Source organism: Armigeres subalbatus, chromosome 1, assembly GCF_024139115.2.
Source record: "Armigeres subalbatus isolate Guangzhou_Male chromosome 1, GZ_Asu_2, whole genome shotgun sequence".
In the NCBI taxonomy this organism is placed as follows: domain Eukaryota; kingdom Metazoa; phylum Arthropoda; class Insecta; order Diptera; family Culicidae; genus Armigeres; species Armigeres subalbatus.
Genome location: NC_085139.1, coordinates 25,299,387 through 25,325,266, shown reverse-complemented (window position 1 = coordinate 25,325,266; position 25,880 = coordinate 25,299,387). Strand labels below are relative to the sequence as shown.

The 25,880-nt window shown below is 43.3% G+C and overlaps 1 protein-coding gene across 2 annotated transcripts in view; it reads left to right on the top strand.

Moving 5' to 3' along the window:
* Positions 1 to 25,880, top strand: part of LOC134222877 (dynein axonemal heavy chain 10) — a 332,935-nt gene that overhangs the window by 8,979 nt on the left and 298,076 nt on the right. Inside the window, exons 4-11 of one of the 2 annotated variants that reach the window (XM_062702022.1) lie at positions 7,317 to 7,343; positions 7,498 to 7,539; positions 8,138 to 8,214; positions 8,307 to 8,430; positions 8,643 to 9,421; positions 9,484 to 9,595; positions 21,397 to 21,524; positions 23,802 to 23,992. In XM_062702022.1, coding sequence (XP_062558006.1) covers positions 7,317 to 7,343; positions 7,498 to 7,539; positions 8,138 to 8,214; positions 8,307 to 8,430; positions 8,643 to 9,421; positions 9,484 to 9,595; positions 21,397 to 21,524; positions 23,802 to 23,992 — 1,480 coding nt within the window. The remainder of the gene's footprint in view (positions 1 to 7,316; positions 7,344 to 7,497; positions 7,540 to 8,137; positions 8,215 to 8,306; positions 8,431 to 8,642; positions 9,422 to 9,483; positions 9,596 to 21,396; positions 21,525 to 23,801; positions 23,993 to 25,880) is intronic. The other variant, XM_062702027.1, reaches the window with a different exon arrangement.

The window sequence follows — 25,880 nt, the reverse complement described above, 5'->3', positions numbered from 1 at the left end:
GACAATGACGACCGGCGGTTGATCAAAGGGTACAGTAGTTTCAACAAGACGTTACACTTTGTCACCGTTTTGTCAACCTGTTGCCTAATAAGCTTGCTGTCGAGGGTCAAGCCAAGGTAGTCGGCCTCATTGGCCCATTCCACTGTCGTGCCATTGAGGATGATTTTACAGTCCCCATGCGGAATAAGTTTAGGGGATTTGGAGTGGGGGAAAATGATGACCTGGGTCTTCGCCGCGTTGATACAGATCTTCCAGCTGGTGAGGTACTCTGTCAGGGCATCCAGGCCTCGTTGGAGTTTTGCCACTAGCGCTCTGATCACTACCGTTGTAGACGATGGATGTGTCATCTGCGAACAGAGACAGAATGCCGCCTTCTGGAGGTTCTGGCATGTCGGAGGTGAACAAATTGAAAAGCAGGGGCCCGAGGATACTGCCCTGGGGGACGCCTGCGACGATGTTGTGCGCATTGGAACTCGCTCCGCTGATTGAGACCCGGAATGTCCTTGCCGACAGGTAATTGTTGGTGATTCTCACCATGTAGCTGAGAAGATTGAAGCGTTGTAGTTTGTACACCAGGCCATCATGCCATACATTGTCAAATGCATTCTCGACATCGAGTAAGGCCATGGCGGATGTTTTCGAGACAAACTTGTTCCGTCTGAGGACGTTGGTAACTCGGGTCAGTTGGTGTACAGTTGACCGACCGCGCCGGAAACCAAACTGTTCCTCGAGCAAGATGTTGAGATTTTCGGCAGACTCAAGTAACCGATGATGAATAGCTTTTTCGAATAGCTTGGATAACCCTGAGAGAAGGCTGATGGGGGAGGAAGGATCCTTCCCAGGCTTCCGGATGGGGATGACTTTCGCTGACTTCCAGGACGATGGGAAGTAGCTGAGCCGGAGACACTGATTAAAGATCAGCGAGAGGTGCTCAAAGAACGGAGCACTCATGTGTTTGAGCTCGAGATTCAGGATGCTGTCGAAGCCTGGGGCCTTCATGTTCTTCGACGATTTGATATAGGCTGTCAATTCGTCAGCTGAGATTTCCAACTCCTCCGAGAAGTCGTTGGGAATCAAATGGATGTTGTTAGCATGCTCGTTGACGGCTGCTTCGTGTGGACTGACGATGTTCTGCCCAAGATTGTGTGAGCTGACGAAGTGACGACCTATTTCAGCGACCTTCTCTGCAGGAGTTATCAAGCGATTCTTAGAGCCATTATTGTCTAGTGGGATCAAAGGTGGAATAGGCCGAGGCTTGGATTTTAGAATTTTGGTCATTTTCCAGAACGGCTTAGCATAATCTGGGAGAGTGCGGATCTTATTCGAGAAGTCGTTATTTTTGAGGTCCATCATTCTGGCTTTGATAATTTTAGTGATTCGATTGCAGCGTGCCTTAAGCTCAGGCAGTCCAGTACGCTGAAACTGCCCGCGAGTGACATTCCGCAATCGAATCAAATCTTTGGTGAGTGTATCGATGGCGTCTCCGGACGCACCTCGTAATCGACGATGTTATCGACGCACTGCTGGAACCACTGCCAGTTCACTCGGTGGTAGTTCCGCCGTAACTGCTGGTGCCGATTGACCGAGGAGCCCAGTTCCGCCACCACCGGATAGTGATCCGAACTGAGCTCCTGGTATACAACCGGCTGCGAGACGTGGTCACTCAGGTTTGTAATGTAGAGGTCGAGCGTTGCGTGGGCACCGGACCGACTCAGCCGAGTGGGGGAATCCGGGCTCAAAATCGTGTAGTGGCCTTCCTCCATGTCGTTGCTCCAGATGGTGCCGTTTCGATTGCCGCGACTGTTGCCCCAGGCTTGATGTTTGGCATTCAAGTCGCCGGCAATGATATACTGGCCTTGCCTCCGCGTCAGCTTGACGATGTCCCTCCGAAGGGCAGCCGATGATCCATCGCCGGCTTTGGCTTGCGTTGGACAGTACGCCGCGATGAGCGCGATCGTGCCGACCGAAGTAGTGATTTCGACACCGATGGCCTCGATGACACTGAGCTGGAAGCTTGGAAGCAGACGACAGTTGATGTTGTAGCGAAGAGCGATGGCCACACCACCTCCCCTGGTCGGCCGGTCGAGTCGCACGATGCGGAAGTCCGGGATGTTGATGTTCACTTCCGGTTTTAGGTGCGTTTCGGTGATGAACGCCACGTCTATTTCCTTCTCCTCAAGGAAATCCTTCAGCTCAATTATTTTGCTCTTGAGCGAGCAAGCGTTCCAGTTGACCAGGCCCACCCTAGCAGCTATTTTTGATGATGAACATGCCAAGAGTGAAGACCGCGGGTTTTGCAGCCGCGCAGCCGAGTGGCGAGCTGCGCGAAGATCGGCATCAGTTGCTCCGGAGTGTACAGCGGAGCAGATTCTTCCGGTGGGACGGCTTCGTTCTCCGACTGCCGATGGAACCCAGGAGGAGGGAGCGGGGGCCATACGCTGGTGGATGCGATGGTGCCGACGATGTTGGAGCTTGGACCGATGCAGCTGCCGCTGTCAGTCGCTTGTGCGGCTGTAGCGGTGGGAGTATTGGAATCACACGACGGAGAGCCGGGATGGCTGGAAAGTTCACCTCGTTGAAAACAGGAACACGATTCTTCTTCGGCATGGTCCTGGTGGAAGCCTTCTTCCGGATTTCCAGGAACTCGGCTCGCTTTGGGCAGCCCTTTGTGGTGGCCCGATGTTTGTCGCCACAGTTGGCGCACTTGGGATCGGCCACCTCCATTTTGTCGCACTCATCAGTCAGATGGGGTTCGCCACACTTGTTGCAGCGCGGCTTCATGCGGCAGTTACTGGTGCCGTGCTCCAGGTGGACCAGGTAAAGCTGGTAAAGACTCGACTCGAGCCAAGTACGAGACACTGAAGACGACCACACAGTTGTGGTCGAAATACGTATCTGCAAAGATATCGAAAATTAACTGGTGGAATTAAATGGAGAGTACTTAATTCGTCTTAGACGGTTAAAGAGAGAAATTGTAGATCAGCCAATGTAAAATTGCTGGCAGTGGCATGATGCCAAAAAACGGTTTGCAATAAGTGATGAAAGTCATTCAGCCGGAAGCCATTTGATCGAAGTCCACTAAGCCGAAGTTGCATTGGGCGAATATATCATTTGGGTGAACAAACTACTAGGCTGAAAGCCATCCTTCGAAAGTCATTTGGCCGAAGAAGTGTTTTTGTAGATGATCTAAGTAGGCTCCATATCGAACACAGTTGCCGAATATATTAGTTTCTTTGTTACCATTACTAGCGTGTCAGTTCATTTAGTTTTTAAATTCACAATCACTAACATTCCACGACCCAAGAACATGACATTGCCTGTGTGCAACCTTAGCCTTTAAGTAATCACCGCATACATATTGCAGTAAATGACGAAACCCGTGTTATTTACCATCCGCAACTCAAAGTCCATAAGTGAGTACTGTGACTCCCACAACAAAATAACCGCAGTGATAGATGACAACGATATCATGCAGCACGCAGAAACATACGCTGTTTTTGAAGAATCCTACCATAAATTAATGTTTGCAACTGTTGAATCGATAATCATGGACGCCATAGCTCATCCACACTCCTCAAGTAATACAACCGTTACGTGCACCATCCTACGTTCGAAGAACTGGCCAAAGTTTAAGGCCATGTTCCTCGACATCTTGGCCCGATCTAATGATTCAGACGCTATAAAACTGTTTCACTTGGAAAAGGCCCTCATAGGCGCTGCAGCAGAAACACTAAAAAAAAAACGACAAACCTGCGTGTGACATACTCACTAAGAATAGGCGGTATTTCGAAAAATTTCGTTTTAGGTGGTTCTAAATGACGATTTCTTGATTTCGTTTCGTTCCGTTAAATTACAAATATATCGCTAGAATAAACTAGCTTTTAACCAAATTTAACGGAATTTCGAAGCAAATCTAAACTTCTACCTTGCTTGATATTATCAAAAATTTCGGCTGCACCGCCGAACAAAATCATAACATTGTTTTCAAAATTATATATGATACTATTAACGCCTACTGCATAACCTCATTCTAAGTCCATAAATACATATTAAATTTTCTACTATAAAACGACTGAGGACGTTTTATAGCAGAAAACTTAATACGTACTTGCTTACGTTTTATTAGAAATGATAACAGAAAACGAAAAGTATCTTTAACTAAATCTTTGAGATATCCTGTTTTGAACACAATTGATCCGACTCAATATTTAAGAAGTCGGGCTTAGATTTATTTATTTATTACCAGGCTAAGGCCGGAGTGGCCAGTGCAATACATAAAAGTCTTTTCCATTCAGCTCGGTCCATGACTGCACTTCGCCAACCATGCAGTCTGCGGAGGGTCCGCAAATCGTCCTCCACCTGATCGATCCACCTTGCCCGCTGTGCAACTTGCCTACTTGTTCCCGTCTGATCCTCATCGAAAACCATTTTCACCGGATGACTGTCCGACATACTGGCTACGTGCCCGGCCCACCGCAGCCTTCCGATTTTCTCGGTGTGAACGATGGATGGTTCTCCCAATAGCTGATGCAACTCGTGGTTCATTCGCCTCATCCACGTACACAGTTAAAAATTCTGAAAATTACACGCCATAGAAATATTTAAACACTTATTTTTGTGTTCAATTGCCTCTAATTTTACATCCAACTTTTTCTTGTATGCAATATTGAATACAAGCTCCATAGTAACGACGACCTGTAATTTTAAAAAGTGATGGAAAAATGAGTCGAATCGAACGGAGCCTTTTTGTTACATCATATATGCTGTAACATTTTTATACTGTGTACCGTCCACCATCTGCACGCCACCATAGGTGGTACGCAACACTGTCCTCCCTCGTCCAGGTCTCGTGGATTGTATCGAAGGCGGCTTATTGAGCCTATGCGCAAATCTCATGTCTCTTCTCGGAGGGCCGTCGTGTCAGGACTGTTTAGCGTCCCACCTAACACCAGGACTTGGTCTTGTGCACTTCGAGCGGCACACGTTCGCTTTGGCGGAGCCTACTTGCGGATACATGCAGCTTTTTATAGAACTTTAACAGCCCACTGTCAAACCCCACCACTTCCTAGGCAGGCACCACAACTCGCAGATGGCCTGGGGAGGGATCGTTAAGCCCTTGGACATAGTCCCTGCTGCCCGAGAAGTTGGACTTAGAGTGTTAATGTAATCAGATATGAAAAATTGATCAGATTCTGGAGCACATGCTCCACGATGAATTCCTTTGAAAGCACTACAAATGCTGGTGCATTGCCTTATGTAAGATATCAGAATTGCGTAGTTTATGTAAAACTACTGTTAGTTGGGAAGAAAATATATTGGAAATCGCCTTGGTAAGCGACTAATTATTTCTTTTGAGCGACGCCATATTCATGATGATACAAAAGCGGAAAAGCAACGCGTGTCTTACGTATTTTCCCGAAGACTGATTCGATATCTTAACAATATCGCGACGACTAAAACACGCACTGCACAATGCTTGCTCGATGGCTACTCCAAAAAAACACGCACTGATTAACTTAATTACCGGCCGCGCAATGCAGAACACACTGTTTCGGCAGATCGCGCGATAGTTCTGTTGTCCGAAACTAGAAAAAACGCATTCACCACATTGGAGGCCTGCTGTCACTGAAAAAGATGCCATCCGAATTCCATTGTGACCTTCCTGGCACATTGAAAATCTTCGCTTAAAAAAAACAAGTTGCCTATGTGTCAGAATTGTTCGTTGTGTACCTTCTTGCTGTAGCATTGGATAAAAATACTAGAAAGCAAAGGGAAGCCACCATTCCTCGAGGGGAGTTACCGAATTACGAAGAAACTGTGAAGTTCCTCAAAAAACAGTGCAATTAGAGAACTGTGAAAACGCAAGCAATGTTATACCAAATCGCCTACATCAACCATCAGTGAAGCCTACACCGTTGCAGGAAAGCAGCGGTCTGAAGTCCCTAGCAGCAGCATGTGTGAAGTGTTCCAAGACTCAACCTACGGCAACTTTTTAACACATGGGGAATCTTCCGTCTTGCCGTGTAACGTCTGCACCTCCGTTCTCTGTAACTGGAATCGATTATGATTCATTTGGAAAGGGATATATAGCGGTTTTCGTCTGTATGGTCACCCGACCTATTCATTTGGAACTGGTATCAGACATGACACATTCATAGAAGCGCTTCAGCGGTTTGTGGAAAGACGTGTATGTATTCCGACAATGGCACAAACTTCCGTGGAGCAGATCATGAAATTTCCCAGTTACGCAAAATGTTCAACGAGGAGCAACGCAACCACCGCATCGAGTACTTTTGTAAATCAAAGGACTATGACTGTCATTTCATTCCACCTAGTACCACCAAGTTCCAAAAACACATTTGAAAAAGTTACTTGGGAATGAAAAACTGAGCTTCGAGAAATTTTCAACAATCCTGGTCCTGAATTTTCGCCTGCTTTCCATTAAGCCGTTACACCGATGCAGAAGTTGTAACTCCAGCTCACTATCGAATTGGTCGCCCTCTCAAGGCCATCCCTGAGCCATCTTATGGGAACATTCAAGCCAACAGATTGGATAAGTGGCAATATCTTCAAATGCTGAGGGGACACTTCTAGAAAACATGGTCGCGTTACTTTCTCAGCAGCCTCTAACTAAGAAAGAAAAACTTGAAACAAATGCCCAACGTACAACCTGAAATCTTCGTCCTGGTTCACAATAAGAACCTACCGCCTCTACAATGGAAGTTAGGTCAAATCATCAAGAACAGAAGCCTTTCAGTCCCTAGCTCGTTCCTCCAAACGGATCAGTAGAAATGGGCGTTTGTCAAAGTCATTTAACTGAAAATGAAGAACAGGTTGAGTTTATTTTCTCATTTCTTATTTCTCACTTCTAACTTTTCATAGATCATTCCACACTTTCCACATTACGCTAAACGATGTTTTCGGACAAAAGGTCCTTTCCTGCAAACAACGATTTCGACCAAATGACCTGTTAGAAAATTTGCTGATTTTAATAATTTCTAATTTCTTTTCATTTGATGACCATCACAACAGAACAGAACCATTGAAAAAACTACTTTTCATCCAGCTTCTCGCCACTCTGCAGCGTTGGTTTCGCTGCTTCAAGTGGTTCAAATTTAAAATTTAAATTTTCTCCGCGAATTGCTGCATTGTGTCATCGAACGAGCCGAGTGTATGCGATATTGTTCCTGTGTGTCACGCTGGTTGATTTTCCGCACAGAGTAAATCTGGTGTTTATTTACCAAAGGGAATGCTGTTTAACATGACGATTTTTTTGTCTGCTCTTCTTTCTTTCGGTAATCTGCATATTTGTCTAGGCCTCGCCGAGGATGCGGATGATGCTGGTAAGATAACTGCTTTCCGTTGGTTTTTGCTTTGGGATATTTTAGGCACCAAAAGTACTTTGACGTAGGGCACTACTGTAGCAAGTTTTTCCTGCAGATATTGTTTGCTCTCAACCGATTCTGATGCAGATTTTATTGTACTTTTCTCTTGTAGGAAAGAAGACCAAACCCAAGGCCAAGAAGGCAAAGAAAGCAGGTAAGACTTTGTCAAGTAAACATGTAAGCATGGAGTCAAAAAACTAAATTTCAAGGGCGAATCGAAATTATTGAAAACATTAGTTCTCTTACGATGTTCTTAAATTCGAAGTAAATCAATTCAGATATGAGGCACATGTCACTTGAAATTTATTTGCCTATTAGCACAGATTTCAGTATTTTCTGTTGAACAAAGATCACTAGGGAACTAAGGATGTAAAACAACTTTCAAAACAATTCCAACAAAAAGGCAAAACCATTAATACCCTGAAGGAAACAGCGTGAAATCATATTAAATAGACTTACGCAACAGAATGGAAGGATGCAAAAACCGTTGCCCTCACCAGTAATTAGCAAGTTCTTTGTACCATCAGTTCCTCAGCCACCCCCCGTCTGCCCACTTTAATTGCGGCACGTTACAGATTCGCTTTTCTTTTTCCCGAGTCGTCATTATTGTGCCCGCGGTTCGTTGTTGCTGTTGTAACGACCTTCGCATAAACGGAACAGTTGTTGCACATTGTACTTACCCCGTTTATTCACCACTCGTTCAAAACCATGATTGTTCTTTCCACTGTTCGCCCATCTCGCCCTCTAATTAGATGCTGACCAGGACCACGGACCGGAGACTGCGCTGGGAGCCGGAGCTTCCGGCGATAATGAGCTCGTTGAAGTTACCGTGAGTGCCTTCTGTTGTGTAGCAGCATTTTCTTTCTTTGTATTTTTTTATTCTTTTAACTTTTCGGTGGTAATCTTTCACCCTTTCTACAGAAAATTGTTTCGACCTCCATAAAGACGCCCATCGTGCACGTTTGCTTTGGATACATACCGGAAGACAAGCTGGATCCCAGCCTGCGCTACGTGTACGTCATCAGGAGGTTCAGTGCACCGATTGGTAGGTTTACATTTTTATTTGAAATAATTCAAATACCTACACTTCGTTTTGAGATTCTGTCGTGAACACTTTTTATCGCCAACCTTTTCAATATGATGTCTGTTTGTAATAAAAACAGGAAAATCAAAAAAGAAAAGCTACAGTTAGGCTCATCTTAATTTCGTGTTTTTCGAAATAATGTTTGTCCATATTAATCGTCCCTCCCATCACAGATTACTTCAACAGTTATGAGGAGTGCTGCTCCGAAATGCCGTACTACACTCTCATGGGTTGCATCCGTGGCACCATGGTTGATAACGCAAAAACCTTGCTGGAGCAAATCTACAAGCCGGCCGTTCAGTATCAGTTCCGAGAACCGAACGTGGAACGTGCCAAACTGGAGAAGCCCGAAGTGGAAGAAGATTCATCGCGGGCAGGCAGCCGAGCCAGTGTCGCACTCATCGACTACTCGAAACCGTCGGACTTCCGGATGAAAGCCATCCAAGCTCGCAGTGCCGGCCATCGCGCTATGGGCGAGGAATCTAACCTGGAGCTCAGCAGTGGTCAATCGCTCAGCGAAACTCCCAGCAGCGAGTCGAACCTGAAGGCATCGGAAGCGACGCTGGAAAGCGAAGCAACCGTTAAGGAAACTGCGTCGGAAAAGTGGAACCACCTGCTGGAGGCTGCCGACGCGAAAATCGAGGCCGAAAAAGAGCGACTGCGGAACGCACCCGTCAAACAAGGCCCGATAAAGAGCAATCTCAATTTAAATTTGGATCAGTTCATTGGCGTCATGGATTGGACGATTGAACACATTCACTACGACTTCGCCATGCCAACGCAGTACAACGCTCCAGGGCAGGAATCCATCACCACGGACGAGGATAAGTTCAAAATCAAGGTCGATATCGGCAAGACGGCAGTCAGTGAACTGACCACGCTGCAGCAGGAGGAAATTGTCGAAGGTTGGTCCATCTACATTCGGAAAGTGCTTCGCGAATCAATGGAACGGGTAAGTTATTTGTCGTTTGCAAAAGGCATGACTGCTGACGATAAGCTCACGTTCTCGTTTAGGAACCGGAAGAAAGCACACCGATGGCCGAATACAATCTGTGGTTGGCACGGGAACTGGATTACAACTCTATTATTGAGCAATTGAAATCGCCATTCGTTATCCAGGTGTTTGGTAAGTGTGTGAATTGTTTGGAACGGGGCAGCGGACTCGCCATTTCTACGCGTAATTTTGGTCTTTGTTAAACCCTCCGGGACCGGAATCGGGTTTTGAACTTTTACACTTTCGACCAGCATATCCAATGTGAATTGAGTTAAGCAAACCGCACCAAAAAGCACCACCATCGGTCGAACAAATTTTACTCAACTTAAACAAGACCGAACGATTTGATCTGAGGGTGAAGTAGAAAGCGAACGATACACTCGGACTCGGCCAGATTCGAAACGTGCGAATTTACTGATAGTCTTTCTGTATGGCGCACACATATCTGGTGTTGTGATGTGTATTGCACAATCTCCATCTCCAATCCAGGCCCAATTCCGTACGACTAAGCTTGGCGCCCTGGCAGTGCTCAGGTTAAACCCGATTTTGTTGGTATCAGCCTAGCGAGCAGTGCCACGGCCACGCTTGTGTTCTGATTAGAGCGGTGAAATAATAAACAAAACGTGTCCGGTGTCCTCCGCTAGAGCAAATTCTACGTTCTTTCGCACTCGTTACTGAATGGTTAGGGCAACTTCAGCAGTACACGTAATTTATTTCCTAAAAAAAAAGTTTTCTTCCGTTCTATTCATAATTTTAATAAAAAAAAATGCAACAGTCCACTTGAAAGTTTAGAAATTTCTTGCGATACTAAAAACAAGTTACAACAAACAACAAATGAGTTCCGGTAATTGAATTTGGTATACAATGCCATAACAAGTGGCAATTTCAAAATGGTAAATTGATAATTCAATTATTTTTAAGTGGCCCGGAAGTGAGCGCAATATTGAAAAGAGTAATATCTACAAAATATTTCTGAGACCTTACAACTTATCTAACTAACCATGTGAAAAACAACCACTCGGCGCTTTCTTCAAGAAGCGACCGGGCCCTATGATCAGTAAACCGGTTTCTAAACAGCACAAGTGAATTCTGCTTGGAGGATGTGGCGGAAGTTTAACAGCGGGGACAATATACCACAGGTCTATGAGCAGCTCTGTAAAAATTATTGTGCCTCTTTCAAAGCACTTTATTTAGCCCACCAACAGAAGTGCCAACTGGCAAATTGGAATTGATAGCAGTGAGATTCTATTCATATCAAAATGGTCACACACATATGGACACTAGAACGGTTCAAAAAATCGGTTTTGCCCACAACGCTCATCTGATTCTGTATCATGTTCTGAAGGCCTCTGAATATTTTAGCTGATTTGGATAAAAACTGATTTAGTGCAAACCGTTTCAAGTTTGCATGCATGCATTAATGAGGAAGCGCCGTAATCAGCATAACGAAAAAATAAATTTCCCTTTGCTAATTTGCATGCAAACTTGAAACGACTCAGTTTTTATTAAAATCAGCTCAAATTTTCTGAGAACATGACTCAGAAATAGATAAGCGTTGTAGATCGTTTATAGCTAACTAGCAACCATCCATATCATTCTACTTCCCTTGGATAAGTGACACTAAAACCTTGACAAGACTCGAGAAGGCTCTGCAGTCGTCACCTTAGATAGTGGAAGCAGGTTCAAATGCCAAACAAACAAAATTCTTAATTTACGCAGATCCGGCTCATTCAACAAGTTGATATGAGCAGTGGTGTCAACCCACGCATGGCCTCACTGCCTACAAAGGCCACCATGGGATCACGATCCTGTAAACCTCCGGTGGTGCAAGGAGCCGACTTGAAAGAGCTCCATCCTGAGCGATGTCCAGCTATCGCTTTAACCTGTTGCCAGGTTAGATTTCGGTCGACTTATTTTATTTCTTTATTGAGGCTTCATCGCCATGAGCCTCTAGGTCTCCCTTTGCTGCAATGTCCCGCTTGGTTCCAGTCTAATGCTTGTTTACAGATTTCGTTTCCGCCCCTACGTAGAATGTGGCCGAACCAGCCCCACTTTCGATCTCAAATTTCTGTTGCTATCGGCCTATGGTGACAACAACGATGGAGCTCCTTGTTTGAGATCCAGTTGTGAGGCCACCGAGCCCAAATTATATACCGTAGGCATCTGTTGATGAACACCTGCAGCCGTTGAGTGTTCTCCACTGATACACACCATGTTTCGCTAGCATATAACAGCACAGATTTCACGTTAGAGTTGAAAATTTGTGTTTTGTTGCGTTCAGTTATCTGCCTGTTTTTCCAGATATTTCTTAAACTCGCAAAGGCAGTCCTTGCTTTCTTGATCCGTGCTCCTATGTCGATCTTGGTACCGCGGTCTGACGCCATTTGGCTACAAAGATATTGGAAGCTTTCAACATTCTCCACTGATTGCCCGGCTACTGTGAAACTGGAAGGAGTCACCGTGTTTACATCCAACGATTTGGTTTTGTTGACGTTGATGACTAAACCTGCCGAAGAGGAGCGCTCGGCAAGGTCGTTGAGCTTACTTTGCATATCAGAGCGTCGTTGCGTGAGGAATGCAACGGCATCAGCCAATTCGAAGTCGTTTAGGTGCTCCATGGTTATAGGCTGCCATAACAGCCCGCGGTTTGGTTTACGATCAAGTGCACCTATGAGGAACAGTAAGGGTGATAGAATACATTCTTGCCTCACACCAGCTCCGACCCCATTGTGCAACACTATACACGAGAAGGCCTCGTACTGTCCCTCGATGAGGCCGATGGATTTCTGAGGAACCCCCTTGCGTCTTAGGGCGCCCCACATATTCTCGTGACTGAGACGGTCGAAAGCTTTTTCGTAGTTAATAAATACCAAGTAAGAGTAAGAGGAATTCGTTGATCTGCTCCATAATGATACGGAGCGTGACAATATGGCCCACACAGGATCTTCCGGTACGGAATCCGGCCTGCTGCCGCCGGAGAGTCGCATCGATCTTCTCCTGAATCCGGGCTATGATAACTTTGCATAGAACTTTGAGAACGGTACACAGCAACATAATCCTTCGCCAGTTATCGCATACAGTCAGGTCACCCTTTTTGGGCACCTTCACTAAGATACATTGCATCCAGTCGACCGGGACAATTGCGGTGTCCCAGATATTACTAAATAAATGATGCAGTAGATGAGCGGATGTCATGGGCTCAGCTTTGAGCATCTCGGCTGATATGCGATCGACCCCTGAGGCTTTATTCGATTCCATGCTTTGGATGGCTGACTGAATCTCTAGCAGTGATGGGGCTTCGGAATTGACGCGTGTTATACGCCGGGTCTTAGGCAGATTATGCCGAGGTGATGTTGGCCTGGCTGGCACTTGAAAAAAATGTTCGAAGTGCTCGTTTCAGCTGGTCAGTTGGGTCGGTCAATAACTGATCATTCGCGGCTTTCGCAGGCATCGTTGCATTCAGTGTCGTGAGAAATCGTATAGGAGGCGTATGTCCTCGGTAGCTGCGGCTCTCTCTCATTCGTCGGCCAGAGAGTCTGCCCACGCTCGCTCGTCTCGCTCTTCAACGAAGGACCGTTTCACCGTGGCATCTTCCAGTCGGCATGTGTAGAACCGTCGTCTAACTATCTCATCCTGCCGACGAATCTGCCCAATGCGCAAGCGTATTTTAAGGTGATGGTCACGAGACTATTTTATCAACTTCCTATTGTTAACATTTCGTGGATAAAGGGCGGGCTCTTCTCCCCATCTATTGGATCAATCTGGGAAACGAAGGCTAGATTATAATATTGCATGTTCGAACTTTCTTCTGGAAGGAGATTCTCTATTCATCCCATGGATTCGCATAAGCGTCTTTACTTATGGAACCACCCACCCATTTTTGGCCCTTCATACAGGAGTCTGAGGAGTCTGTTTGTCAGATATGGCCAGTGCTATCGGCAGGTGCCTTGCTACAATAGAATCATCATCATCATCATCATTCATACAGGAGTCTGATGAAATACAAACAATAGGATAATCATGATCAAATCGTTTGTCGGATATTGCCAGTGCGATCGGCAGGTGCCTTGCTACAGTAGTATCATCATCATCATCATCATGATCACGAGACTATTTTATACGCGAAAGGGCCGTTTGGCCGAAAACCGAACAGACCATTAGGCAGAAGTCATTTGGCGAATAGGCCATTTGGCCGAATAAGTCATTTGGTTGAATAGGTCATTTGGCAGAATAGGTCATTTGCAAAGTGAGAAATAAGATGTGCAAAGTGAGACGTCTCACTTCTCACCAATTATTTCCTACTTCTCACTGTGAAAAGTGAGTAGTGCAAAGTGGGTAGTTACTACTCACTTCGCGCTCTTCACTTTTTACAGTGAGAAGTAAGAAATGAAAAGTGAGAAGTGAGACGTCTCACTTTTCACACCTCATTTACCACTTCTCACGGTTAAAGATGAGAAGCGCGAGACGTGAGATGTCGTGGGAAGTGCACTTCTCACTTATCACTTTTCACTTTTCACAGTGAGAAGTGAGAAATGAGGAGGGAGAAGTGAGGCGTGTTATAAAAGTGAGTAGTGCGAAGCGAGAAATGAGACGTCTCACTACCTACTTCTCACTTTTTACAGTGAAAAGTGAGAAATGTGGAGTGAAAAGTGAGACGTCTCACTTTTCATATCACGCTTTCCACTTTTTACAGTGAGAAGTGAGAAATGAGGAGTGAGAAGTGAGGCGTGTTATAAAAGTGAGTAGTGCGAAGCGAGAAGTGAGACGTCTCACTACCTACTTCTCACTTTTTACAGTGAAAAGTGAGAAATGTGGAGTGAAAAGTGAGACGTCTCACTTTTCATATCACGCTTTCCACTTTTTACAGTGAGAAGTGAGAAATGAGGAGTGAGAAATGATTAGGGCGACTCATTTCACACTACTCACTTGTCACAGTGAGAAGTGAGAAATGAAGAGTGAGAAGCGAGACGTCTCACTCCTCACTCCTTATTTCTTGCTTCTTACTGCAAGAAGTAAGTAGCTTGAAGTAGGTAGTGAGACGTCTCACTACTCACTTCGCGCTTCTCATTTTTTACAGTGAGAAGTGCAACATGATGAGTCAGAAGTGAGACGTCTCTCTTCTCACTCCTTATTTCCCACTTCACGCTGTAAAAAGTAAGAAGCGCAAAGTGAGTAGTGAGACGACTCATTTTTCCACGTGGGAAGTGAGAAATAAGTAGTCAAAATTGAGACAAATGTCCTATTCGTTCAAATGACCTTTTCGACCAAATGACCTATTCGGCCGGATGACCCATTCGGCCAAATGTTTCTGGAATGGAATAAGTTTCGACAAACCGACCCGTCCTCATTTTATACGGATGGCTCAGAGTTGTGACCCTGTGGTATGGAAGAAATAAATCTAACAAATATAATATAAACCACCTCAATAGTGAATGTATGTACCTATCAATGGAACAAGCGTAGTGAATACATTCGTCAGTCGTGGCCTTATGAGATCGACACCCAAACAAGCGCAAGTGCAGATAGCGCCAAATAATATGCAATCACGAACAAAAACGAGCGAAGCAGGTGGCGGACAAGCTCCATGAGTTCGTCGACAGTAATGCATAACCGTTCGCGAGGTATCGAGCAGTTTGTTCTTCAACTGAGCAGGATTTTCGGAGAGACCGGCAAAAACTGGGAATAATTAATGCAGCGGTGAACAAAACGAGTGCGAACTAAATGCGTTCAAAAAATGGCCCTGTTACAACAACAAAAGTGGCACCACAACAACCGACGCAAGATGTATCGAGCAGCGATGCCAGATTTGTAGAATATAATCCAGAATCGAAAACCAGATTTGAAAACATTTTGAAGGCTTTTCAAAATATTTGAAGGCTTGTCTACTTATTTGAATATACTTGAAGACAATCACCTACCCCCGCGAATAGAATATATAATTCTACTCTATGACTTATATAAATATTATAAAACTTGTCTCGGGCCTAAAATCTCAAACATGAAAATACATTTACACTAGCCAGTTGATAACTGCAACGCACTTTAGACTCAAACGCACTTAATTTTGAGTTGTGCACAGGTTGAAAAATTCCCGATGGTAGCATTCGCTAAATTTTCCTTGGCATTTTCGACGTGTCTGTAAAAAGGGTTTACGAACATTACATCGGAAGGCAATGACCAATCTACTTTATTTCAAACAGCAAAAACAGACTTCTATGACTTGATTCATTCCTTTCAACTAACGGTTTTGAATCAGATTTTTTTAAGATTCCTTCTGAATATTCCCTTATTTATTCGATCTTTTCGGCATTTACATGTGATATTCCTCTGAATACCCGTCGAGGATGAAAATAGATTTAGAGAAACTCTTTGAATTTCTCGTGGATTTTAAAAAGAATTTTTAGTGAAAATTTAAATGTATTTTCATGTGAAATAAGGAGAGTTTCCAACGAAAATTATGAGAAATGTGTCACAATTAGAAAATAAATTTTAGAGAATTCAGGAATCAGGAAGTCGGCTCAGGAGGCACGGTCTCCTCAAATTGGGAGATTTGTGGCATCGCCTTCACTGGCCTTTCTCATTATTTACCTGACGGAAAAGGAAGTGAAAAGGGAAGTAAGAGGAAATGAAGTTGGAAAAGATAATGGAACAGGTTTCTGGAGAAGGAGGATACATTCAATAATACATACGTATGATGCATTTTGTAAAACGCGATGAAACGCGAAGCATAAAATTTACTGGATAAGTCACACAATGCGAATGTACATGATATACCATTTATAAGAAAAGCAATCATGTAGGCTCACACGCATTAAACTAGGGACTGAAGAGAGATGTCACAAAAACACCGAGGACGTAACAATGGACAAACGTCAAAGACGAACCATAGAGTGCACTGTGAAAAACGCATAATGAGAATCCATGTAGGTGACAATTTGTTGAAAAACTAAGTAAAAAAAACATATTCATAACCCCATCTATTATTTAACCTCAAGTTGAGATTGAATAAGAGAAGCCGAAACCTAACGTCATAGACGAAGCACAGAGTACATTGTGAAAAACGCATAATGCGAATCCATGTAGGTCCAATCCAATTTGTTGAAAAACTAAGTGAAAACATATTCATAACCCTACCGTTATTTAACCTCACTTTGAGATGAACAAGAGTAAAAAAAAAGAGTAACCGAAGCCGAACGTCAAAGACGAAACACAGAGTACACTGTGAAAAATGCATAATGCTAATCCAAATAGGTGATAAACACAGAGTACATTGTGAAAAACACGTAAAACGAATCCATATACGTGACAATTTGTTGGAAAACCAAGTAAAACACATATTCATAACCCTACTCTTATTTAACCTCACGTTGAGATTGAACAAGAGTAGCCGAAGCCGAACGTCAAAGACGAGACACAAAGTACACTGTGAAAAACTCATAAAGCGAATCCATATAAGTTTTACATGCGATATTCCTCTGAATAGGCATCGAGAATGAAAATAGATTGAGAGAAACTCTTTGAATTTCCCGTGGATTTTAAAAAGAATTTTCAGTGAAAATTTAAATGATTTTTTCATGTGAAATAAGGAGAAATTCGAGAAAATTCGAGAAAATTGAAATCGATAATGCAGTACAATTTCTCGAGGAAATTTTTAATAATTTCAGAGAATTAGAGAAAAGAGTAATGGATGAAAAACTATGAAAAAAATATTCTTTCTTGGCCCGAAGATCACTTGCTTTGGTCTCATCACAACGAAAAGTATGAACGCTGATCATCTGTTATGAAATTTTAAGAAACTCGATCAAAGCAGCTTGTATAGGAGGTATGAAGAAATTGACCAGCCAAAAATGTTCAGAAAAAACTTTTTATCAAAGCACTCCAAAGGTAAAATCCGGCCTTGAACCTTAGTTCACAGGATTAAATGGATTTGTTGGAGCGGAAACTCGTAGCTCAACGCCGCTCTGATATGTAGAGTAAGGTCAACTATCTAGCCGAGCGCTCTTCTTCGGCAGGTTTAGGCATAAAGACAAGACCAAATCTTTGAATGTAAACACGGCGACCCGTTTCAGCTTCACAGTAGCTGGACAATCAGTGGATAATATGGAAAGTTTTCAATATCTGGGTAGCCAAATGATGTCAGACAGTGGTACCGAGATCGACATAGGCGCACGAATCAAGAAGGTAAGGGCTGCCTTTGCAAGTTTAAGAAATATCTAGAAAAACAGGCTGATAAGTAAACGCAAACAAATTAAAAAAAAAAACTCCAACGTGGAATCTGAGCTGTTATTTGATAGCGAAACATGGTGTGTGATAGTGGAGAACACTCAACGGCTGCAGGTGTTCATTATCAGATGCCTGTGGTATATAATTCGGGCCTGGTGGCCTCAAAACTGGATCTCAAACAACGAATTTCATTGTCGTTGACACCAGAGGCCGATAGCAAGAGAAATTCTGGAACGGAAGTGGAGCTGGGTCGGCCACACCTAACGTAGGGGCGGAAACAAAATCTGTAAACAAGCCAAGACTGGAACCCAGCTAGATATCGCAGCAGAGGCAAAACCAGAGGCTCATGGTGGCGCAGCCTGATCTTCTTGAGTCTGGGACATTGCCACTCCGCAGCTTAGTGTTCATTCAGCACTTCCGCAGTTCTCAACTGCGAGGTTTCTAACCAGCCACCTTCAGCATGGTCTTGCTTTGTAGTCGCTAAGGAAAACCCCAAGACGCAGCCTGAATAAAGAAATAAAAGAAGTCAATCGAAATCTAACTTTGCAACAGGTTAAGGCGAAAGCTGGACATCGCCCAGGATGGAGATCCTTCAAATCGGCTTTTTGCACCACTCGGGGTGTACAGGACCCAGAAGTAAGTAAGTAAGTAAGTTGGTACGAGCATGCGATACCACGATGCGCTGTAAAGTGGATCCGGAGCATGGACATCGATCAGTGCAGCACTGGTGGACTGGAGCAATTGAAACTCTACGTGCGAAATGTCTTAAAGCTTGGGAAAAATGCAAAGAACAAGAGCCGAACACGCTAAAGAAAAAACAAGTCAAAATTGAACCGGTGCCAGCGAAAGTGGTACATAAACCATTTTTGTCGATTTTGTGTTTTTTACACCAACTGCTTCTGTGAGCAAAGGTTTAGTAAGGGAATAACGAAAAAGTGATTTTTGACAACTAAATCTGGAGATATGCACTTTTTAATTTCTGGTATATATCACAATGGCAATTTCGTTGCCAGGAAAAGTGGTACATGTGCAGTTCTACCCACTAAGATAAGCTTATTGAAAAGAAAAAAATACAACACAGATGTTTCCGCAACAGATTTTAACCCTATTTTGAATTTCAAGATGGTTTACTGCCGTTTAAAATAATTTTGAAAATGTACATGTACCACTTTTACTGGCAACGATTTTCGGTTTCTGTTGCATTTTGTTCCCATTAATAGTGGTACATGTGCCTCTTGTTCAAACAACCTTGAAATTTGTCAAGAAACTTCGCATATTTCTCATTACTACCTTTAGGCACATCACTCATAACACGTTGGTACAGTTGAGATGCAGAAAAATGCTAATTTGAATTTTTTTTTTCGAAGTTTTTGGAAAAATGCGTCTCCTGTAAAATTTACTCAATGTAACATGTACCACTTTCGCTGGCACCGGTTCAATTAGAGGTGCAGCACTGCCTTCCGAAATGTGTCCGAAAAAACTGGAAGCTATTAACATCGAGTGGTCATTCTTGCAACACAACTAAACGGTATGCCATACAACACCAAACTACGAAGAAGATGAAGTTAGGATAACGACGAGCTTCTATCGATGGCTCAAAGATTGCATACAAAGAAGATGAGATTCCCAATGTGGATAAGCAGAAGTTGTGGCGAACACCGACATGCGCTCAGAAAGTCACTCTTACAGGCCTATTTGTCTGCTGGATACTATCGGAAAGCTTTTGGAGTCAGTAATTCTCACCAGGTTGACGACATTCATGGTTCATAGTATATTCAAGTATCCTTGTTTTTTGTAGCAGGATCTGTTGACGATGGTACAAAACAAACTGGCCGATGGGCAAGGTCATGCTGCAGGTTGTATGTGACTACCTTTCGATACTATTAAGTTACCTTGGCATTGTATAGCCAAACCAAAACCTTCTTGTTATGGAAACTCATATGTGAATATGTACGTTATGTGGAAGATATTGATTTGAAAAATGTATTGGAGGTAACCACTTTCCCTTCGATGGGACTCGAACCCATGACCCTACAGTACGCTAGACTGGTGCTTTAACCAACTAAGCTACGAAGGACCTCCGTCGGCCTTCGCAACCTAGCGTCTACTGAACGAGCTCGAGATTCCCAAATTGGACGCATAGTCAAATCACTCGCAATCCATTTCTCAAGCCAATACTACCACATGTGTATAGTACACGTTCACATTAGAGGAGCGTGAGTATTTAGAATGTCTGGCGGCTGTAAACATTCTTCATCAGCAACTGTACTGCCGCCAGACATTCTAACTACTCACGCTCCTCTAATGTGAACGTGTACTATACACATGTGGTAGTATTGGCTTGAGAAATGGATTGCGAGTGATTTGACTATGCGTCCAATTTGGGAATCTCGAGCTCGTTCAGTAGCCGCTAGGTTGCGAAGGCCGACGGAGGTCCTTCGTAGCTTAGTTGGTTAAAGCACCAGTCTAGCGTACTGTAGGGTCATGGGGTCGAGTCCCATCGAAGGGAAAGGTGGTTACTCCAATACATTTTTCAAATCAATATCTTCCACATAACGTACATATTCACATATGAGTTTCCATAACATTGTAAATTAACGTCCAAGTCGGGTGGTTTAATCCCCGGAAATAGGCAATTAACTTTGATTGAACCAAAACCTTCTGTTTACTTCCCCGACTGCTCAGGATGCTGATTCTGGACGTATTCCATGCTTATTTATTGCTGTAAGAAGACCTGAGGCTTGCTTCCACCGGATTTCTCCCACCTCTAATGCAAATCCAAAAATATAGCATTGATTCAAATTTGGACGAGTAGCGTCACTGCTGCAGCTGGTCTTAGCTATTGGCTGATGGAAATCACCGTCCCAGATAGGTGTACACATTTGCGAAACAGAAACTCGCAATCTAGTGCAAACGGTACCGTAGCATTCAAGAGTAAATCCGATTGGATTGGTCCTTCCCGCCGGGGTAGACTGTTTGTCGAATGATGCCCTTTACTCGTTGGCGGAGCTCAGCCTCGGCTTGGGGCTGAAACAACAATGAACGAAAGTAGTAAGGTCCGTCCAGCCATATCTCCACTATGAGCGACCGTGATGGTGCGTATCTACGCAAACGCCGCCACCAGCTGCTGATATTGGATTTTCGATGGTGTGATGCGTACGGATTTAAGCACTTAAACGATCCCATTTCGAAGCATCCGTAAATGTGTAAATTGATCTCCGTACGCTGGGCTCGCGGTCTGGTTTTCAGGCGATAAGACTGGACGAATTGTCGCAAATTAGTCTCAATCAGTAAGTTGTGCCTAATTGTTAAGCAAATAGTTGCGGACCATTGCGTTGTTCATTTGGAAATTAGGTATTATTTGTCATGAGATCATGCGGACAATTATCGGCTTTCAATCTAAAAAAATCATCATTTAAAAAAGGCGCAATAAGTGTAATCGAAATGTGTAGAACGGAATACTTGATTACGATTTTTGCTAAACTGAAAGCTGATAATCGTCCACATAGCCTTAATAACAATCGAATCCTTGTACATATCTGTCATGAGATCATGACCTGCATTGTGTTTTAAAATTATGGTACAGTATGCATCTTTCCCAATCAAACTACTTTTTTTATCGTGGGGAATTCAGTCTGTGTTCAGTAAATGCACAGATTTACGTTCAAAACGTTAGGCATAATTTAATTTCTAATATAATTCGATTTCAGATGCACTGAAGGACAACGAAAGCACTATCATGAAGGCATGGCCGGTACTGTACACAAACCTAAAGGAGGCCCTAACTTTGGCCCGGGACAACGTTGAACATTTGGCCATGCTACAAAACTACCTGCTGGTAAGTTTTATTGAACTCACATTGACGTTACTTTTGCTGTGTTGCACAAATCATGGTTGTAAATGGGAGTTTAGTTTCCTTCTGCGCCCGAGAACGGTAGTGTCTTTGCTCTTGACTTCAAATTTAACATCCCCTAATGGGCGAGAGGCCCCAAAACATACCACAAAATGCGAAATCCACCTTCTGCAATTGGTGATTTTGGATAGTTGAAAAGCTGGCAATACGGAGAACAATAGCAATGATACTGATTGCAGTTTGCCAAACTTGAATACCACTGGCGATGACGGTGCTGCTGACGAAGCCAGTTTCAACTCCAAGCAGCAGAAGCAAAGTGTGCAGCGTTTCAGAGTTTCCCAAAAAAAAAAAATAACTATAACCCCCAAATGATAGCAGTTTCAATTCAACTTCTAAAGCTCTTTGCCTTGCGTTGCATCGATTCTACTTAGGGGTACACGAAGTTTAATTCGGATGAATTTCCCTTGGAAATTCGGATGAATTTCCCTTGGAAATTCGGATGAATTTCCCTTGGAAATTCGGATGAATTTCCCTTGGAAATTTGGATGAATTTCCCTTGGAAATTTGGATGAATTTCCCTTGGAAATTCGGATGAATTTCCCTTGGAAATTTGGATGAATTTCCCTTGGAAATTTGGATGAATTTCCCTTGGAAACTCGGATGAATTTCCCTTGGAAACTCGGATGAATTTCCCTTGGAAACTCGGATGAATTTCCCTTGGAAACTCGGATGAATTTCCCTTGGAAACTCGGATGAATTTCCTTTGGAAACTCGGATGAATTTCCCTTGGAAACTCGGATGAATTTCCCTTGGAAACTCGGATGAATTTCCCTTGGAAACTCGGATGAATTTCCTTTGGAAACTCGGATGAATTTCCCTTGGAAACTCGGATGAATTTCCCTTGGAAATTCGGATGAATTTCCTCTGGAAATTCGGATGAATTTCCTCTGGAAATTCGGATGAATTTCCTCTGGAAATTCGGATGAATTTCTCTGGAAATTCGGATCGACTTCCTCTGGAAATTCGGATAAATTTCCTCTGGAAATTCGGATGAATTTCCTCTGGAAATTCGGATTCGGAATTCGGATGAATTTCCTCTGGAAATTCGGATGAATTTCCTCTGGAAATTTGGATGAATTTCCTCTGGAAATTCGGATGAATTTCCTCTGGAAATTCGGATGAATTTCCTCTGGAAATCCTCCTCTGGAAATTCGGATGAATTTCCTCTGGAAATTCGGATGAATTTCCTCTGGAAATTCGGATGAATTTCCTCTGGAAATTCGGATGAATTTCCTCTGGAAATTCGGATGAATTTCCTCTGGAAACTCGGATGAATTTCCTCTGGAAATTCGGATGAATTTCCTCTGGAAATTCGGATGAATTTCCTCTGGAAATTCGGATGAATTTCCTCTGGAAATTCGGATGAATTTCCTCTGGAAATTCGGATGAATTTCCTCTGGAAATTCGGATGAATTTCCTCTGGAAATTCGGATGAATTTCCTCTGGAAATTCGGATGAATTTCCTCTGGAAATTCGGACGAATTTCCTCTGGAAATTCGGATGAATTTCCCTTCCCCTACATAAAACACATATCGCGTGCCCCTATAGTTTTAGCAACATAGAATGCATCCAGAGAAAGTCCGGGCTCGGAGGAATTGCAGCTCGGTCGGTCATAAGCATTAGTTTCAATTGAAGTGATTTTAGATATGCTCCGCTCTTTCTACTTCTCTGGCTTGTTAAAACGTCGTCCGGCGGGTGTGGATTGCTGGAAATATTACTATCGAGGATTACCCCCTCCCCAAATAGATATTGGTTGAATTTTTGCGGTTTCGACAGATCGAGATATTAGTACGATCCCTGGGACCGGAAAGTTTCAGTTGCCAATTTGAGATAGCGTTCGCAAATTGCATTCTCATACATCGGGACATTGTTGACTCTTGACTCCCGTTTCGATCGCTATCGGATACCGGTAATTATTCCCGGTCTCTGTAATTCCCCAATCGAAAGAGAAAGTTTCCGATTCTAATTTAATTTCTGATAAATTAACATTTCATGTCAGCAAGTTTTCGGGACCGAAAGGCCCACACAAGTTCCTTCATTAGGCAGCAGCACCATCATCAAAATTTCCGACAAATTAATCCTTCGCCGGACGCTAGCCATCCCAAAAATGTTCGAATATTACTTTTTATATCATTATCATCATCATCATCATCATCCGACATCGGGCTTACAAGCGTGACGTTCCATTCTCTCAATTTGCAGAAAATCAAAAACGAGGAAGACTTCAGCTTCATCCTATCCATTATCCCGAACGTAACCATCATACTGCGGCACATTTGGACCATGTCGAACTACTACAGCAAGGACCGGAACATGCTAAACCTGCTCGGCCAGATATCCTACGTGTTTGCGGAGAAAGTTAAAATACTAATTAATGTTGATACCATTTTCAAGTAAGTCACACTTAATTTAGCCAGTCATCTGGAGCGGGCGAGCAGCCCAGCCAACGCTCGAACCGAGCACGGCGAGCTAATGCGATGGAAAACAAGTTTTAGTCATTTTGTCCGCAGACGGCACCCAAACCGAACGGGGACCGAACGTTTGCGATGTAGAACTATGGTGGAATAGTCCTAGTTAGTGGATGGACTTGTGCAATGAAATAGCTGTTCCACATTTTCCTCTGTAATCCGATGTTGTTATCCACTGCACCGGTGATCTGGTGAAAAGTTTCTCAGAGTGGGTGTGACTAACGACAGTGTTGTTTTTTCTAATGAATACAAATTTAAAAGTTCTAGCGAAAAAGCATGGCTTGACAGCAGCTTAACGGTTCATCGATACTGTTTAGCTTGTACAGATCCATGCATTGGGTTAAGTATGAGAACATTTGCAGTGTATTCGGTCAATTTGGGTCTAAAGATCTCCGATTTGCATGGCATTATGCTCATAGTTCGATACTGTTCATGGAAGTTGAAGGAATAATACTGAAGACAGGGATTAACAAGTGTGATGTGATTGTTTTGTTCAGCTCAGGCATTGCAAATTCATTTGAACTCGAGATATTATCTTTGCTCAAGATATTATTCCCATTCAAAATGTACTCTTAAAAGTTATTATCTTTTGAGCGTTTTATGTGTACCGGGTTTCCATAAACAGCGTAAAAATGTTTCTCCGTGACGAATGTGCCCTAGCCCTAGAATGGAATAAGGGGCAATATGCCCTAGCTAAGCAAAGACTGCTTCAATTTCTTAGCTGTAACGATTTTTATGGGCATTTTTAACCTCACGCAACAGTTAAACAATATAGTTAGCTGATGCCATTCAAAAATTGTAGAAAATCTCAATCACATTGATAATATTCACATTTAAAAAAGTGGTGATATTTCGTTGCCAGAAAACTCATGAGGCAAAACGCCTTCAAGCTGGCAGCTCTTTGGGAACAATGCACCACGCGTCGGAAAATCAGCATTCTAGTATGGATAGTGCGTGGAGACGCGTAGTACATTGTAGGTTAGACCGCCTAGGGCATTTTGCCACGCCGAAATATTAGATGTTTCATCAAAATGTGGAAAATTTCGGTTTTTCCAACCTTCTTATCTTTTATTATGACACTTTTTTTTCTTAACCTACATAATTTTAGGTCTAGTTTCGTTGGGGCAATACCAAATACGGTAAATATGATGGAATACCTAGACAACGTTTTGCCCTAGAGGGGGGGGGGGCGTTTGAGGCCTCTTCCCCTATTTTGTTTACCAAGTGGGAAGATCACCGGGATTAATGTTCTATTGTTTAATCAACATCTTTGCAATTGAAATGACGAAGCAAAACTATTCTGATTACTTATTTTAGTATTTCAAAACAATTATTAGGTTAAAAGGTGCGCCTGATAGTGAAGGAATCAATCCTCCATGTGAGTGTCATTGTACCTACTGAATTGGCAGGATATACACTTTGGAAATCCCCTGAAAATAGTCTCCGTCCTTTTGGCAAACGTTGACGACACGGATGTTATCGTCCTTTACCACGAGGATCTTGGTCAAACGACCCATTCACCATCTGAGAGATGGTATGTTGTCCTCACGTTGCAGTAACAAGGTCGAAAAATATTGCCTTGACAAACAATTCCAGATAAGTTGTAGGAAGTATTGAACTCGTTGCCATCTTGAAAGTCGCAATTGGTTGAGGTCCTGTATCGCTGTGAATGGCCTACTCACAAGGAACTACCGGGTATCCAAAAATCCAAATAATCTGCCTTATTCGAAAGTGGCGTGATTGGCCTTGAGTCATTGTGCTTTCAGTTGAAAACCAAAGTGAGCTCTCGCGACGATTGTGCTTTCCCTTATTT